General features: G+C 37.7%; 1 protein-coding gene across 1 annotated transcript; it reads right to left on the reverse strand.

Moving 5' to 3' along the window:
• Positions 1-1,840: 1,840 nt before the first annotated feature.
• LOC115393763 (5-hydroxytryptamine receptor 3A-like) lies at positions 1,841-11,649 on the reverse strand. Its single transcript, XM_030098868.1, has 13 exons — positions 11,584-11,649; positions 9,975-10,025; positions 9,687-9,746; positions 9,133-9,293; positions 8,193-8,237; positions 7,940-8,049; positions 7,588-7,757; positions 7,321-7,484; positions 6,554-6,764; positions 6,272-6,445; positions 2,429-2,496; positions 2,045-2,167; positions 1,841-1,846 (listed from the first exon to the last, which is right to left on the reverse strand). The coding sequence occupies exons 1-13, from the start codon at positions 11,588-11,590 to the stop codon at positions 1,841-1,843; spliced, it is 1,350 nt and encodes a 449-aa protein (XP_029954728.1). The 5' UTR covers positions 11,591-11,649.
• Between the last annotated feature and the right edge of the window lie 5,006 nt (positions 11,650-16,655).

Raw genomic sequence — 16,655 nt, forward strand, 5'->3', positions numbered from 1 at the left:
TTGCTTTGTTGAGTTTACATCACCGTATTGTGATGACATAAATGACTGTCATATGTGTTTGCCCTGTTAAATGAGTGACCTGTACAAAGTGTACCGTCCGTTTACCCACAACCAGTTTTTATTGACTTCTATCAACTCCATCCTCCATACAATGCAAAGTTGGATTAACCATTATAGTTGTTTAGTACTGTATATAGATAGATGTAAGTCTTATGAACCAGGTGACATGATAACAGTTTGAACATCAAACCTTGACTTCATATGTTTTTTTTACATTCATGGGTCTAAAATTTAAGTAATAAAAGTGTAACAATTTTTAATGTGAATATTTAATAAAATATCCAATGATGAACACTTGTTAAAAAGCAATAACAGTTGTTATGTGTTGCACACATTAAAAATTTTAGATACAAGAAAAAATTATGCAGTTCTATTCCATTTTAGGGTCGATATTCTGTATGTATAGATATTCAATAACCAACAGCCTAGTGTGTTATCACCTGATAAAGATCCCCTGCATATCCATCCATCCTTCTATACTGCTTGTCCTGTTCAATGTCAGGGGTACCCAGCATATTTTGAGAATAATTAACTTCCGTAAATATATTTTGATTCTTGTACAATGTCTTAAAAACAAGCTTTAGCTGAAGTACTGCAGTCCTGACAGGATGTGGCAGATTGATGCATGTTTTCTTTTGAGGTTCAGTTAAGCCAGGATGTGGGAAAACAAGGCTTTTGAATTGATGCCTCTTTATTTTCTAGTGTTAGTTGAAGAAAAACACATCATAAAATGCTGCAGGCACTAACAGAGCTCCATTAATTCAGTTCCGTTCAAGTCAGCTTTACTTAGTGCCAATTAGATCAGTCATTTCTTGATGCACAAGCTAAAGTGACTGTGAAAAAAGAAAAGCTCCCTTTTAAAAGGAAAAAAAAAACCTTTGCAGAACCAGGCTCAGAGGTGGCAGCTTTCTGCTATTCCCATAGTTTGGAAGGGACACATATGTTTAAGTGAATAAGACATCACTGTGTGATCCATCATTGTGGATTACATTGTAACCTTTATTCTCTGAGTGAAAACACATGTGAACAAGTGTGGATGGTACGAGATCAGATAAAGTGCCAGGACACTATCATGAAGCCTCGACTGAATAGGAACATGCCTTGATATGTTTCTCCAGGTATTTTCACATTTTACTCTTGTTGTATGTTGTTTCCATGCTTTTGTTTTTGTACCTGAATCAAAAAGTTACACTTATAGAAAGATACACACAGGGAAAGATTTATGGTTTATTTAAGCTGCACATAATGACACTGAGATTTCATAACAGGTGACAGATTTTCATGCCATCAAATATCTTACTCTGTGCGCATTGAATAAATGCTGCACAGAGGTGAACTCAACACTTTTAACAGTTCACTTTTATTAATTTCCTTTACAGTATACCACATAACTTTCACATTTATGTCCAACATACATTTTAATCCACATTTACCTTAGTATTTAAATAATTAATGTAGATCTACATGGCAGACACAGAACACGTTGGGCAACACCAGATATCACACAGGTGAATGATTCAAATACTACAGTATATGTCATTTTTTTGAACATTTCAAACCAAACATTTTATTCTTCAAATATACAAACAGACAGCCGGTATGACTTTTTCCGCACAGATATACTTCCTCTCTTCCTAACCGGAGGCCTTTTTTACGTATGTCCCTAAACTATCTGTGTGTGTGTGTGTGTGTGTGTGTCTGTTATTCCTGTGGGAAACTGGTGATTTTTGGCCATCATCAGCTGGGTGGTTGTTCTTTGAACGGATGTTTTAATCACTTCTCAGGACTTTAAGAGACAAAGGAGATTTTTAAGGATAGTGTTTGGCAAAATGCCACACATAAAGGTTAAAATATATGAGCATGTTGAAGGTTTGTTTTAGTCATCCTGTTCTGAAAGGCTCCACAATGTAAAGATAGTAACTAAAAACACAGTAACTGCTGAGAAATAGAAAATCATGAAGCCCTTGTTGATTTTTTTAGCCACCCTGGTCCACTCGCCTGGTTTCTTCTCGTCACTCAGTGCTGTCATTTTATTGTCGATCTGCTCCAGCTCATCTGACACTTTTCCCAAAGCCAGGGACACCTCTGTCAGCTGGCTGCTGCTATCCTGCAGAAAAAAGATCAGGACACATATCACTGTTAAGCTGCTGCATTCAACAGCAAGGGATTTTTGTTGCTACCGTCAAAAGAATGAAATACTACAAACGACAAACAAGCTGTTTTTTTTCTACATCGACTGTATCCAATTATTAATTTACTCCTATCATGTCAACTGTAGCACATTTTTTGACAATTCTACAGCCATGAAACCAAAACAAATGAAGTCAATCTGTTCATAAAAAAGTGAAAAATGTATCCCAACTCTGACCTCTTTGACCACAGATGGTGTTTGGTCCACTTGCACATCGCTGGTGATCGTACAGTTACTGTATATTTCTGGAAGGAGATATCGGACACAAATATGAATACTGTGCATTTAAAAGATTGTGTCCAGATTTCTTCAGTATATTTCAGGATCAAAATGATGATGATTCATGAGTCAAGAAACTTTATTTATCCCCAAGAGGAAATTTAGTTGAGAGCTGTTCTGCCAACACAGCTCATAGCCGTGCCACACTTGAAGGAAAGAAACAGGAAGCAGTGGGATGAATCAAAAAAGGGACAACATTCCCAATCAAGATTCAAGATGGAACCATACTTAGAAGTTTTTTTTTTTTTTTTTTTTTTTTAAATACTTTATTGGTAACAACAATGATACAACATCCAATCGGGGATTAATTTTCTTATAATGACAAAATAGAACTACAGCAGAGTCGAGGCAACAATGACAACAGAAACAACAGAGAGAAAAAAAAAAAAAAAAAAAAAAAAAGGGGGGACTGCAACAGCACCATATTGTAAGGCAGATGTGACAATAACAATTTAGAGCATAAGAAAGTCTTTAGCAAGTATAAGCAGGTTGGATATTTTAGAGTTTCTCTCTGACAGTAATTCCAGACACTGGAAATACTTCATCAGTTCGTTTTTGAACCCAGCTGCAGAGGGCAAGCAGTTCTTCCATTTTTTACAATGAATATGATATTTACCTAAAATGAAAACAATATTCACTAAAGTATGGCATTTTTGAGGGATAGCTTCGACATACAGCAGTGTTTCCTGGAGATCCAAAACAAAGTTATGACCAAAATTAAACCAGGTGATAACTTCCTCCCAAAACTTCAAAGAAAAAGGACAAGAAAAAAAGAGGTGTTCTACTGTTTCGCTTCCTTTTCCACAAAAGACACACAATTCCACTTCAAACTTAAACCGCTTCTTCAAAATTTCAGCAACAGGGTAATAATTATTAATTATTTTGAATTGAGTCTCTTTAACTTTGGGTGAGACTGGCCACTTCAAGTATTTGTAGAGAGAGTTTTTTGGGATAGTAAAGTTTAGCAACCCCACCCTTCTTGGATTGTGATAGTTTGTAAATAGTTTCCGTTTGAAGGCATTCCTGATAACTTTATTATTACACTGTTTTTTCTTTAATTCTATTTCTTCAATTCTTAATTCAGGTAGTTTAATAGTCACTTTGGAATAGACCAAAGTGTTTTTGACGAGCTGCATTAGGGGGGGTGGAATTGCTTTACAAACAGTTTTAAATTCTCTATATGAACACTTCAGGTGAAACTTGCCAACAAAATGATTAAACTCTAGTAATTCCCCATTCTTATTCAACAAATCTGAAATGAAAAAAATACCGTTGTTTGCCCATTCTAATTTAAAAATAGATTTATTTTTTATAGTAATAACTCTGTTGTTCCACAAGGTGGAGCTGTGTGGTGAAAAATTATGAGAAAATGCCATTTTCCAAAAGAGCAGCATCTGCTTATGGAAGTCTGATAATGTTAAGGGGAGTTTTGGAACCAAGAAATCACATTTGAGCAAAAAGTTGAGGCCACCAACCTTCTCAAACAGACATTTTGGTATGTGGAACCACATTGATTCCGGCTGAGATATAAACTGCTTTATCCAATTTATTCTCAACATGCCAACTATAGACTCAAATTCTGGTGCTCTTAAACCTCCAATTTGGTAATCTTTGATAATCTGCGCTTTACTAATATAATGTGTTCTATTTTTCCAGATAAATTTAAAAATGATAGAATTAACCTTTTTTATAAGAGCCTGATTGACATAAAGTGATTGACAAGGGTAAATTAATTTGGATAAGCCTTCAGCTTTAACTAGCAGAATTCGACCAAATATAGAAAGGTCTCTAGTTAACCAGTGATTAAGCGATTTTGCCATGTGAATAATTTTAGCTTCAATATTACACTGGTTTGATGTGGTTCCATCAGCATGTATTGTGATACCCAGATAAGTGACTTGAGATTTAACAGGAATATTTTCAATAATGAGATCTGGACAGGAATAAAGTGGCAGGAGTTCGCATTTTTTCAAATTTAATGACAGTCCAGAGGCTAGTGAGAATGACGAAATTACCTGAAGGGCTTTTCTGATAATGTCCTTATTTTTTATGAAGATAACGGTGTCATCAGCAAATTGGCTAATTTTATATTCATAATAAAATATGTTAATACCTTTGAGTTCTGAATGATTAATAACTGAATAAGCTAAAATTTGAGTACACAGAATAAACAGTTTTGGAGATATTGGACAGCCTTGTCTAATACCTCGGCCAATTTCAATCCTTTCTGAAATCCCTGTGGAAAGTATAACATAACTATAAATATTGTTACAGAACATTTTAATTGTCTTACAGAATTTTTCTCCAAATCCTAGTTCTTTGAGGGTTCTAAATAAGAAGTTGTGCTCTAAAGTATCAAATGCTTTAAAAAAGTCAAGAAATAAGACAAAGCTCTGAGAATCAATTAAGTTCTTATAGTCTACCATGTCCAGAATGAGCCGAACATGGTTAGAGATGTATCTCCCTTTAATAAAAGCAGATTGATATTCAGCTATTATTTTTGTAAGGATTGATTTCAGACGGTTAGCATAACACGAGGCCAACAGCTTATAATCAGTACATAATAAGGTTATTGGCCTCCAATTGTTTATAGATAACAGATCTTTGCTGGGTTTGGGTAATAGGGTTATTAACCCAGTTTTCATTGTTGGGGATAAGCTACCTTGTATTATACATTCCTGAAATGCTTTGAAAATAATTGTCTTGATATCATCCCAAAAGAATTTCAACAATTCTGTGGTTAATCCATCAATTCCAGGACTCTTCCCATTCTTCATCTCATGAAGTGCCCTGTCTAATTCTGTCATCTTTAACTCTTCTTCCAGTACAGACTGATCATCATTCTCTAAAATTTGCATTTTACTCTTTAAACTTTTAAACAAAGACTCACATTTATCCGTTTGAAAATTCGATTTATATAATTCTGAATAAAATGACCAGATGCTTCTCCCAATAATTTCAGCATTCGCCACCAAAACATCATTTACATTAAGTTTATTTATTACTTTCTTTGACTGTCTGCTTTTTTCAAGATTGAAAAAATAAGAATTGCTCTTCTCACCCTGTTCGATCCAGTTTGCCCGGGATCGAATGTAGGCTCCATTGGCTTTGGCTGTGTACATTTCGTCTAACTGCATACTTAGAAGTATGAACCAAAAAAAGCAAAGCCCAACAGCAAATAAGTACAGGTAAAGGAGTGGAGGCGGGAGGGATGGGGGGGCGGGGTGTCTATTTGTAGTCAACTCAGAGTCCAAAAGTTCATGTGTGTGAGTGAGCCGTGGCCAGAGGATCCAGCCTTTGAGGTCATGGTAGACATGGGAACACGTGAAGGGTAAAGGAGCTTCACCATGATTGAGTCCTATAGAGGTAAAAACAGACCCTGAGCAGCGACCTTGAGGCTACTGGAAAGAGGGGAGCCGAAATCTAATCTTTGCATTCTTTTAGGCGTATGAAACAAAACAGTTTCACGTTTCTGAAGGTCCATTGAAATAATCTTCTCAATTGCATTGCGAGACCATTGTTTGATCAATTCCATTTTGAATTTGACGTTTTCACAGATCAAGCAGAGCACAGCTCCAAAGAGAGACCAAGGACAAAGCAGCAAGCAGGGAAAAACACGAGAGAAAGAGAGGAGAGGAGGAAAAGATGCAGCCGCCTCCGTGAAGAGCAGAAAATGAAATTACAAGAGCAAAATTTTTGTGACATATGTAGAGGTTTTGCAGAATCTTTGATTAAACTCGCCTTTAAAACAGTGGTGGATGCTGGGTTTGCTTGGTTTGTTCTTCACCAGCTGATGGTCTCTGCTTGTATCACTGTCTTGAGGTGAAGAATCATCTTTCTCCATCAGATGCATCACCAAAATAGTTTCCAGGAGACTCAGCATCATGAGAGTAAAAATCCCAATGCAGTAGACAGCTGAGAAGAGAAGACACCGTCATCAATTGGGAGGAATTACACTTCTCTCTGACTGAAAGATTTTAATCACCATCTTTTTTTTTCCTGCATGTTTTTTTTTTTTTTTACCTATCAGTGGGATCCTCTCTGATGAGCACGGCAGAATTTCATTGAGAATAAGTTGCATCACTGTGACGGCGAGCAGCACAGTGACTTTAAAACCGAGTTTCTCTCCTCCACTCTCTGAGATCAGGAAAGAGCTCAAGTCCAGACACAAGAAGAAGAGGATCGGCAACAGAAAGTTGGCAATGTAGAGGAGAGACCTCCTCCTCATGTAGATCTGGAATGAGTTTCAGAGACCAGAGATTTTGTCACACATTATTGATACTGGTGGTCGTAGAAATTGTGCTGATTCTGGAATGTATCAAAACAATTTAAAATATCAAGATTTAATTTTCCAGTATTTAAAGTTGAACTGTAATTAATTATCACATGGCAAGTTATTGCAATTTTTACTATCTAAATCTGTTATGCTGAGCACCAGGATCTGGAGTCTGGACCGGGCCTTCATGTGTGGAGTTTGCATGTTATCTCAGTGACTGTGTTGGTTTTAACCAGGTACTCAATTTTCTTCCATCAGTCGAAAGGCATTATATTTCCTGCATATGTGATGCGACTGTGTCTGTCCCTATTTACTATTCATTTCAACAATAGTTTGCTGGGATCAGCTAAAACACTCTGATAACTTTATGAAGATTTCTGATTAGTGGACACAATTTACAAATATTAGTAGTGATTGCTGACCAGATGTGACATACACATGGTAAGATATATCTCCTTTTTTAATCAAAAACACAGTGCTGCATGGGAATTACTTAAATTCTTGGAATACCTACCGTGTGAATGATGGAGGTTTGATTCATATCGATGCTAATGTTATCAGTTTTGGAGGTGACTGTCATCTTGATGAACAGCCACTCGTACTGGGTCTGCATCACCATGCGGGACAACTCAGTGAGCGTTGTTGAGTTTGAGTCAACTAAAAAATGTAATTCCTCATCTGAGAAGGTGCATCAGAGAGAATTTAGGCAGATTAGGAGGAAAGGAACATGAACTGTGAAAATAATCACAGAAGAGGGGAACCGGACATGTGACGAACTCACCAGAGTGCATGAGAGACTTGATGGAGAGGTTGCAGCTCTGAACGTCGAAGGGGAAATTGTGAACTCTCATCTTACAGCTGCTGATCACCACCTGGTCGTTCCGATACTCAACATTACCGTTTGATCTTATTTTGAGGAAGTCACTCGGAGGAGCTTTGTCCTTCTCTATCCTGCATGACGACACAATCACACGGAACAATTTATCCACAAGCTCATGTTGAGCTTCGTCTCTGCAAACATTCTGAAAATAGAAATGGGGATTTTAATCTGAAGTTTCCAACAATATCTTTTTTTTTTTTTTTAATTGTACAGAAACCAAGCACCACTTTTTGTGGGGTGTTTTTAAACTTACATCTCTTCAATCATTATGTCTGGTTTCCATAAAACATCAGTGGGAACCAACACGTGTTTAATCCGGCAAAAATCTGCTGGATTCCAGTGAATGTACTCATTTTTCCAAATCTGCACAGGAAAAAAAGTGGGTCAATCGGGGGTTCCGGGAGGGTTTTTGGTTTACAAAAGAAAGAGTGTAGAGGAAATGGTAAAACATAGAGAACCTTTTATGACTTTCTACAATTAAGCTGCTTATTTTCCCAGAAACTCACCACATGAGTCCAAATGTAAGAAACAAAAGTCTGATCCGTTTCTCTCTGTCAACAAAAACAAATGTTAAATATTTCAAAAACATTTTATCAATTCAAATTGTGTTGAAAGTCATGAAGGAGTTAGAGCTGCAGGTTAAAGTCGATGTCACAACAAGTCACTGCAAAGTTCAAGATAGACCAATTTTTTTACACTCAATGTAAACAAACAAAATCAAGTTGAAGATTTCTGCTGATGTGCCACCAACCCACTGAAAGTTGAAACTGAAGACAGTGAGAACCAATAACTGACACCTTATTATTGCAACAAGTAGGAGCAATTTTTTAAAGTAGTTTTATATGTTGTTCACTGTACTGATACTAACGGAAGGCTGCAGTTTTCACTTACTGTGATGTTGATTTTGTGATATTACTTTTTAAGATTGAAAACCGTGTTTACAGTTTGTTTTTATGTTTTTTTCAGGTAAAAATGATTTGTGTTAACAAGCTGGAAGATATAAACTTTTCTTTCATCATGCCATACTGGAACAGCGAAAAAATGAGTTTGGGTGAAATAACATAAATGATTTTTATGAGTTTTTATTGCACTTATTTTGGAAGTAATAACTAACTGCTATTTTTATTGTGAAGAAAAAAGGAAAAAAGTCAAAGAGACATGGTGAACCTCTGTCAGTCCAATTTGAAATTATTTTTAAAACATTGGGTGAAATCGATGTTCATGGGGCTAGGGTGTTTTGTTTGTCAGTTTTTCATGATATCTGGGTGAAAACCTTCAACAGCAGGAAGAGCACCTTCTCAATTGCAGGTTGCAATAAAAAGAGGGCAGCCAGACAGACTCACGACACTTCTTCACAACACACTGGCAGGCATTGGGTTTTTGAGTTATTTCAAACTCAAAAATTCACCTTTACAAATGAAACTTTCTCACAAAAAGAAAACTTACCACATCAAGGATGGCAGAGATTGCCACGATAAGTATTACATCTGTTGCAGATGTGTGGTTGTTCACGGGCCGGCTCATACTGAACAGATCATTGCTTTTGCTCAAATTCAGATGGTTCAAAACATCCTGATAACGACAGCGATCGTACCGAATCGGTCCATCTATTGGAGAAGTTTCAAGACACAAAGTGCACCAGAGTTACTATAAATAGAAAAAAAAAAAAAGATTGAATTGCATTTCAAGCATGATAATCCAAAGACAACAGCCAGAACAGTTAAAAAATGTACTTTCACATTTCACATGAAAAACACTCTTTTCATCAGGCTACTGTAGCTTTCAACAGAAACATTGTTCTTTCAAGTTTCAATAATTTTAGAATGATAAATGGAATATAATGCACATACAGTTAGACTTAGTATCCAAGCAGCTATGTTATTCAACTTCCATGTACATATAGTCTGAGCGGATGTTAAGAAAGATTTTTTGTTCCCTACAATGTATCCGAAAATACATCCAGAAAAGCTATTTTTGTTGCCGTTATCAAATGTTCGTACCTGTTTTCTCTTCAAAAAAGTCAGGACGTTTCGCCGAAATGTTTCTGTAGGAGGACATACCTTTAAAAAACAGTGACAAGAACACAGTATGGGAAACACAAAAAGTTATAGAAGTTTCACAGAAAAAATAAGCTACTTTGATTCCCCCAATGGAAGGAGACAAGATAAGAAAGGCATGGCACATACCAGGGACTGGAGATACAAAGTAAAAACATCCTTTTACATTTCAACCTCACAAATCACAATGGCCCTCATTTTGTCTTTTTAAAGTGTGCTTTTCTTCCATACCTGGCATAAACTGTATCTCTAGATCTGGGGGCGGCGGCAAGTGTTTTGCTCCTACAAACCAAAGAATAGAAGAGGATAGAAGTTAATTATCCACTGGGATGGAAATCTGTCTGTGGCTCATCAAAAAAAGGATCAAGAAGCACATACCAACCAAATACAGAGATCGTATTGACTAATAACTATTGACTAATACACTGCAAAAACAGCCCTATTAGAAATAAGCTAAATATTCTTAAATCTGGGCAAATTTTTTTTGTTTTGAGCAAAAGAAATCTGCCAATGGGGTAAGCAACGTTTACTTGGCAAGAATTCTTAAAACTAGACTATAAATCTAGCCATAATGTGTCTTAAAACTAGAAAAAAAAAAAAAAAAAAACAGTCCAAAATGTAAGAAAATTTGCTTATAACAAGCAAAGAAACTTTGTCTTAATTTAAGAATGTATATCTTAATTAAGATAAAGTATTAGGTACCATTTTTTTCAGGTCTTTGGTATGAGCCGGCCAGGACACGAGCCCACGACCTCCCGGCTAAGAGACGGACGCTCTACCACTAGGCTGTCACTCCAGATCTTGCTAAAAGACATTAAAAACACTCCAAAAAATTCCAATCCTGAGCAAGTTTTTTCAACTTGTTTTGAGCAAAAATGTCTCATTTACTTGATTTAAGATAATAAAAAAAGGCTTGATTTAAGAGACAATTCTCTGAAATCAAGAACATTTTTTGCTTGTTCTATTGGCAGATTTTTTTTTTTATTTTTTTTTTACAAATTTCAAGTAAAAATTTCTTAATTGAAGTTAGTGCCTAAATGGCATATAGGGCTCATTCCACTTCTTCCACTCTTGGCATTTGGTTGTTTGGCATCTTTTATCATCCTCCAGCATTCACTTCCATGGACACTTTGTTTTCCAACTTGCTTTTAAAAGTTCAAATTTTAGTTCTGACTTTAAGATGAGTGTACGTCAGGTTATGGTTCTGTTCATCATGTGACATGTGAAGCTTGTTGTAAGTGTTGACAGTAAATAAAAACAGATGAATTCAGACTTTAATTAGTGTAGTTTCTTGAATTGAGAACTTGTGCAATTTGTCTTTCTCTTAAAATAAGAAAAAAAAAAAAATCTTGTTCCCCTGCCAGGATTTCATGTATGCCATTCTTGTAGCTTATTACTAGTAATTCTAGCTCAATATTAGCTGTAGTATCTTATTGAGAAAATGTTTATTTTGATATATTTTCTTCAAATAAGAATAATTTTCTAGAACAAAACTTGCTTGTCAAGATTATTTGACTTTTTAGACAAAAAAATAAGAACAATTTCCCTGAAATAAGACTTTTTTACTTTCTTAGAAATCTTTTTTTGCAGTGTAAATATTGAAAACTGTTCACACCCAGCTGTGGTTCATAACCTACTCAGTCTCTCTGAGAGTATCGACAGCCTGAAGGACAATAGATTTATTCAACACACTTCAGTTGCAGCTGTAGCAAAACTACATACTACCGTCCCATATTTTTCAAAATAATGGTCAATAATGGTCAATCAATAAGAACAGATATCGATGAAAATGTTCCTGTGGATATATTTCCTATGTATTTCGGAGTCATTTCTTTCATACCTGACATTTCTTTATCATTCCAACTGAAGGCTGGATTCTCTTCAAGCTCCTGTAACGCTGAGCCACTCCCACCTGACAGAGTACACAAGTTTTTTGCACATTAATACAACTCTTGGCATGAGGCCTTGGGATATTTTCCCCATAGCAAGACAGTCCCAAATTTGGTTAGGCCAGGTGAGGTTTGTATAGTCTCACTGTACACAGAGGTGTACAGGGACCAGGGAGCACGGGGAGTTTTCCCAGGTTAAGTGTGTGTCTGCTAGTCCAAACTGAAATGCAAACATAAAACTACAGACAGATTCTCCACCTCTGGCCTCTCAGTCACAATATTCATACTATCTGTTGCTGCGATCACAGTACGTCTTCCAGTCCAGTCCTCCTGCCCTCCTGAGTGTATTTCACCATGTCTCCCCATGTTAGTGTCCGGAGATCCATGTATTTGTGTTTTATCTGTTACATCTGGTTTTTTGCACTTTGTCTTTTTTATAAAAAATGCTCAACCTCTGTGTTACGGCTGCTGCCTTTGTGTGTCATGGTTTGATCCTCTTTGTCTCCCCCAGGTGTCCAGTTGTGGTGTTTTTCTTTCCTTTCCCAGCCTTCAGCCAAGACCTCACCTTTCCAGCCAGCAGCCATCCTGGACACCTGTCGCCAATCATCCCATCAGCCAATCAACCAATCAACCTCCAGTCCTGCCCCTATATATTGTTTTGCACCCTGTGTTTCTGCCTGTCTGTCTGTGAGAGAGAGATCACTGCAACTCTTGGAGAGCATTTTGACGCTTTGACTAAAGTTTGAGACATCTTGTTTTTGCCCTCCTCAGCCAAAGCTACTATTTGAGGACTTATTTTTGTTAAACCCTGCCTGTCCCCACCTAGTGTGTTTTGTAGTCAACCCCATTCTCTGTATTGTCTTCTTCCCTGGAGAAGGGCTCCAGGTAAGACACCCCAGGGTCTACATTTCTGCACGTAGGTGACTTTCTGTATATACACACTAGGTAAGTGTGGGCGGCTGCCACGATCTTCTGTAGCAGGTAGGTAAGGTTCAGGCATAGTCAGTGAGTTAGGGCTAGTCACTGGTTAAGATAGTTAGGGTCATAGGGTTGAGGTGTAGGAGAAGATTAGGGTTTTTGTGTTTAGTGGCACCGCCCACAGGGCCCTTCTCCTAACGTCTGCCTGCCCTCCATTAGCTCTCCCCATTTTTGCTGTTTGCCAGATTTTTTTGTTTAGGCTCATTACGTTTTGTTGTTTAAAGCCTGCTGGCTGCGTTCTGGCATTTTTGTTGTATCTTGTGAGTTTGTAACGTTGCTTCTGTTTAATTATCTTTTGTTATATAAATTCCCTTTTCCTTTGGGGAAAAGGCCACCCAAACTCTTTTGTGCTGCACCTTGCTTCGTCCGCACACCACCTGAAGCATTTACATCAGCCAGTAGGCCTGCGCGTAAGCGTTGCGTTTCCCCCCCCTGCTCCTAGCTTGGCCATCTATAACATCTAAAGGGGGGGGACGTAACACTCTGTTCCTTGACATATTCGTGTGGATATATTTCCTGTGTGTTTTGGAGTCTTTTCTTTCATACCTGACATTTCTGTATGACTCTCATTGAAGGCTGGATCCTCTTCAGGCTCGTGTAATGCTGAGTCACTTTCACCTGCGAGAGTCCACATGTTAATTAATTTTTACATATTTACATATTAATTCATAAATACTTTTAGCTCTGTGACAAAGTGTGCAAGTGGTAAACACAATATTTTGTGGGCACCACCATGATCGTCAAAGGTAATTCACATTGCCTGTGTTCGGGTGGACTAAATCCATAAAAACACTCAATCTCTAATGTATTACATTATACAAACTGCTCTATAATGCAGGAGATGTAGCTACTGTAATTCATGATATAATTTGAATCTGTTAAAAGGGCAGCGATAGTTCAAAACATTAAAATGCATTCATTATGAAATATTGTAAATCTCTTGCCATTTGCCACTGTGGATACAGCAGCGTGCCTCTCAGGCTACAGATATGCAATATGCAGAAGGTAAAGCAGTAATGTTTGGTTATTTTAATGTACTTTTGGCATGAATAAGAATATATTCAGAGTACTTCTAAAGTAAAATGTCACTACAATCATCACATTTCATTATTTATTCAAACTCTAGTTACCTAAGTTAGATGAATTTTACATATTGTATTTTTGTACATTTAAATGAATTATTTTATTCAGATACCTGGGTGGATTGTTTTACCAGTGAAAAAGTTAAGATTGGTTTTGTTTGTCTTCCCAAGTGTTTCACCTGTTCGTTTTGTTTTTGTTTTTTGCTGTTCCTTGTTGTTTTACCCATTTTATATTATTCCTTTTTTTTCTCTCTGAAACAAATAGGGACCCAAGGAGCTCAAACACTCGGTCCAAAAACTCTGAACTGCCGCAGCAGAGACACAGGAGCACAGAAGCGCAGGCTGACACAGACTGAACACAGACGATCTGACAAAACAGACCACAGACACACAGCCCCATAAGGCACCAGGTGACGGCAATAACACACTCGGGCACAGGTGAAAAACATGAAGGCAGGGAACAGCAATCAAACATGAGGACACAGATCCACAGAGCCTAAAGAAACACCACACAAACAGACAGGACAAGACATTACCGAGACAAATAGTTGGACATTGGAGCAATTTATTTGGCAACAGGGGTTAGCGTTCTCGCCTCACAGCCAGAAGACCCTAAATTTGGTTTGGCCTTTTGTACTAGCATTACAGCAACACAGCAGGACCTGAAGGCCATTCAAATGCAGTGGTCAAAAGATCAAGAAGTAAAAAACTGAATTAATGTAGATATTTCCCAAAAAAAAAAAAAAAAAAAATCCATAAAAGAAAGAAAATCTGGAAGTCAAAAAAAATGGGGGGAAGAAGTTTGCATAAATATAACAGGAATGTATTGAAAAGACCATACAAAGAAGTTATGGGGATGGTTGAGGCTACAAACACACTCAATGATCTGGCTGAATGTTGTTGTAGGCACAGAGGAAATAAGGCACATTACCAAAACAGGAACATCTGACTGTTGAGGCAGACAAAAAATAAAACCATTCAAATCAAAACACCACATGACCTGTGTTTGGCATCTAGAAAAGGTTAGTGACAGGGTTTGTTGTTACAGTGAACTACACAACGTTCATTGTAGAACTGCTCCACTTGGTTCAAAGGCAAACTTGACTTTCAGAAAATATCTACATTGAGTGAACTAAAAGACACTGAAAGGCTTTTTAGAATTTAGATGAACTGCTTCAGATTGAAATAGATTATTGAACCATATAGTTTTCACGTTCACTCTTTGAAATATCAGTTAATGAAACAGAATGAGTTCTACCATCTGTCTTTTCCTGCTGCTCTCAACGGTCCTTTTATCAATTTTATTCTGCAATCCGCATTGTGAACAGTCAAAACATTTTGTGTCAAACAAATTAAAAGACAATTTCATGTTGATCCACAAATGCATTTTATCTTAACCTGCAATGCATTATGCCGGCATTTCATCAAGCTAAACTACAGTCTCAAGTGAAGAGATCAGTACAACTTAACCTACCTGTGAGGAGAAGCAGAATGATGAACAATGAAGGAAGCTCCATGTCAGAACAAATCTCGGATCATTGCTCTGCCTGTTCTCTCTGTCCTGTCATGGAGATGTTTTGATGGTGAGATCACAGTCCTGTTCCTGGAAGGAGGCTGGACGACAGTCACGACCAACCCTTTTTCCTTTTTTATTTTTTTGGAAAAGTTCAAATCGAGCAGAGCAACCATCAACCCTCAGTGAGACCACTAATAGCCACTAATGCAGGATATCCACACGAGCTGTATGCATAATGCAGAGTGAATAGATTGCACTCGAACTTGTAATGAACAAGCTGTAATGAAAGGAATGATGGAATAATGAAAAAACATGGTGGAAAAAAGTTATTGCAGTGTGGAATTTAAATCAAGTGAATGTGACTGTCATCTGTGTTTGCCGTGTTAAACTAGTGACCTGTACAAAGTGTACCGTGCCTTTACCCACAACCAGTTTTTGTTAACTATCAGCTCCAGCCTCCATGCAATCCAAAGTTGGATTAAGCATTATAGCTGTTTAGTATATATAAATGAATGGAAGTATTATGAACCAGGTGACACGATATCAGCCTGAATGTCAAGTGGGTCTGGAGTAGCCTCGTAAACACGCCCTGCCCACTCCACAGCTTGAGGCTACCCAACAGCAGCCGCATGGCTGCTTGCTGTGTGGGAGTGTCCACCACTGCATGGCAGCAGCAGCACTCTTTTTCACTCAGGTCCAGGATTGATGCACTTTCAACACAAAGAGGCACAAAAAAACACTTGATTTTTTTTTTTTTTTTTGTGAATTTTCCATGTTTGTTTTTTACATTTAAAGTTTGTGCAAAAAAGTGTAAATGTTATGTCAAATACATTTCAAGAAAAATGTTAATTTCTCTTCAGAAGTTCATAGGCTGTAAACCTGAAGTTTCTGCACTTAAGATTTTTGTCAGTTTGGTTTTGGCAATAACTTTTATTAGAATCCAATGCTGGAGATTTATTGTTCCTAAAAATTCAGCAATTATGATCAAAGTTAAGCCGAGTATATTTTCAAGTCACTGAGAGTGATTGTTATATTTTGTGTTAAAGGTGTTCTGAAACAATAAATCCATTTAAAAATAGAAGATAATCAGTGCTTTCCAGACCAATCCAGTTACACTGAGAATATACCGAGGCTGTCACACCCTGTGCCCCTGCGGCCTTGTGGGGGCGCTCGGGTCTTGTTGTGGGTCTGTCTGCGTGTTCCTGTTCCCCTGCCTGCACCTCAGCTCAGCTTGACTTGCGTTCCTGTTTTCCTGCAATAAAGACAAGCTCATCAGCTCTGCCTGGCTGCCTGCACGTGGGTCTTTCCATCCCTGCACCGTGACAGAACGAAGCGACCGCCACTGGACCCAGCAGGCAAGCGAGTTTGGTGAAGCGGCGTGCCTCCCGCCTAAGACTTCACCCCGACAGTGATAGTGCTCCACACGCCTGTCGAACTTGGTGGGTCC

This window comes from Salarias fasciatus, chromosome 8 (genome assembly GCF_902148845.1).
Source record: "Salarias fasciatus chromosome 8, fSalaFa1.1, whole genome shotgun sequence".
Lineage (NCBI taxonomy): Eukaryota > Metazoa > Chordata > Actinopteri > Blenniiformes > Blenniidae > Salarias > Salarias fasciatus.

Excerpts from the sequence above, each read along its gene's own strand:
- LOC115393763 (XM_030098868.1), bottom strand. Across the intron at positions 8,050-8,192 it reads CTTACATTTGGACTCATGTG|ATTTGGAAAAATGAGTACAT; the intron begins GTGAGTTTCTGG and ends TTTCCTGTGCAG. Across the intron at positions 2,497-6,271 it reads CATCCACCACTGTTTTAAAG|AAATATACAGTAACTGTACG; the intron begins GCGAGTTTAATC and ends ATCTCCTTCCAG.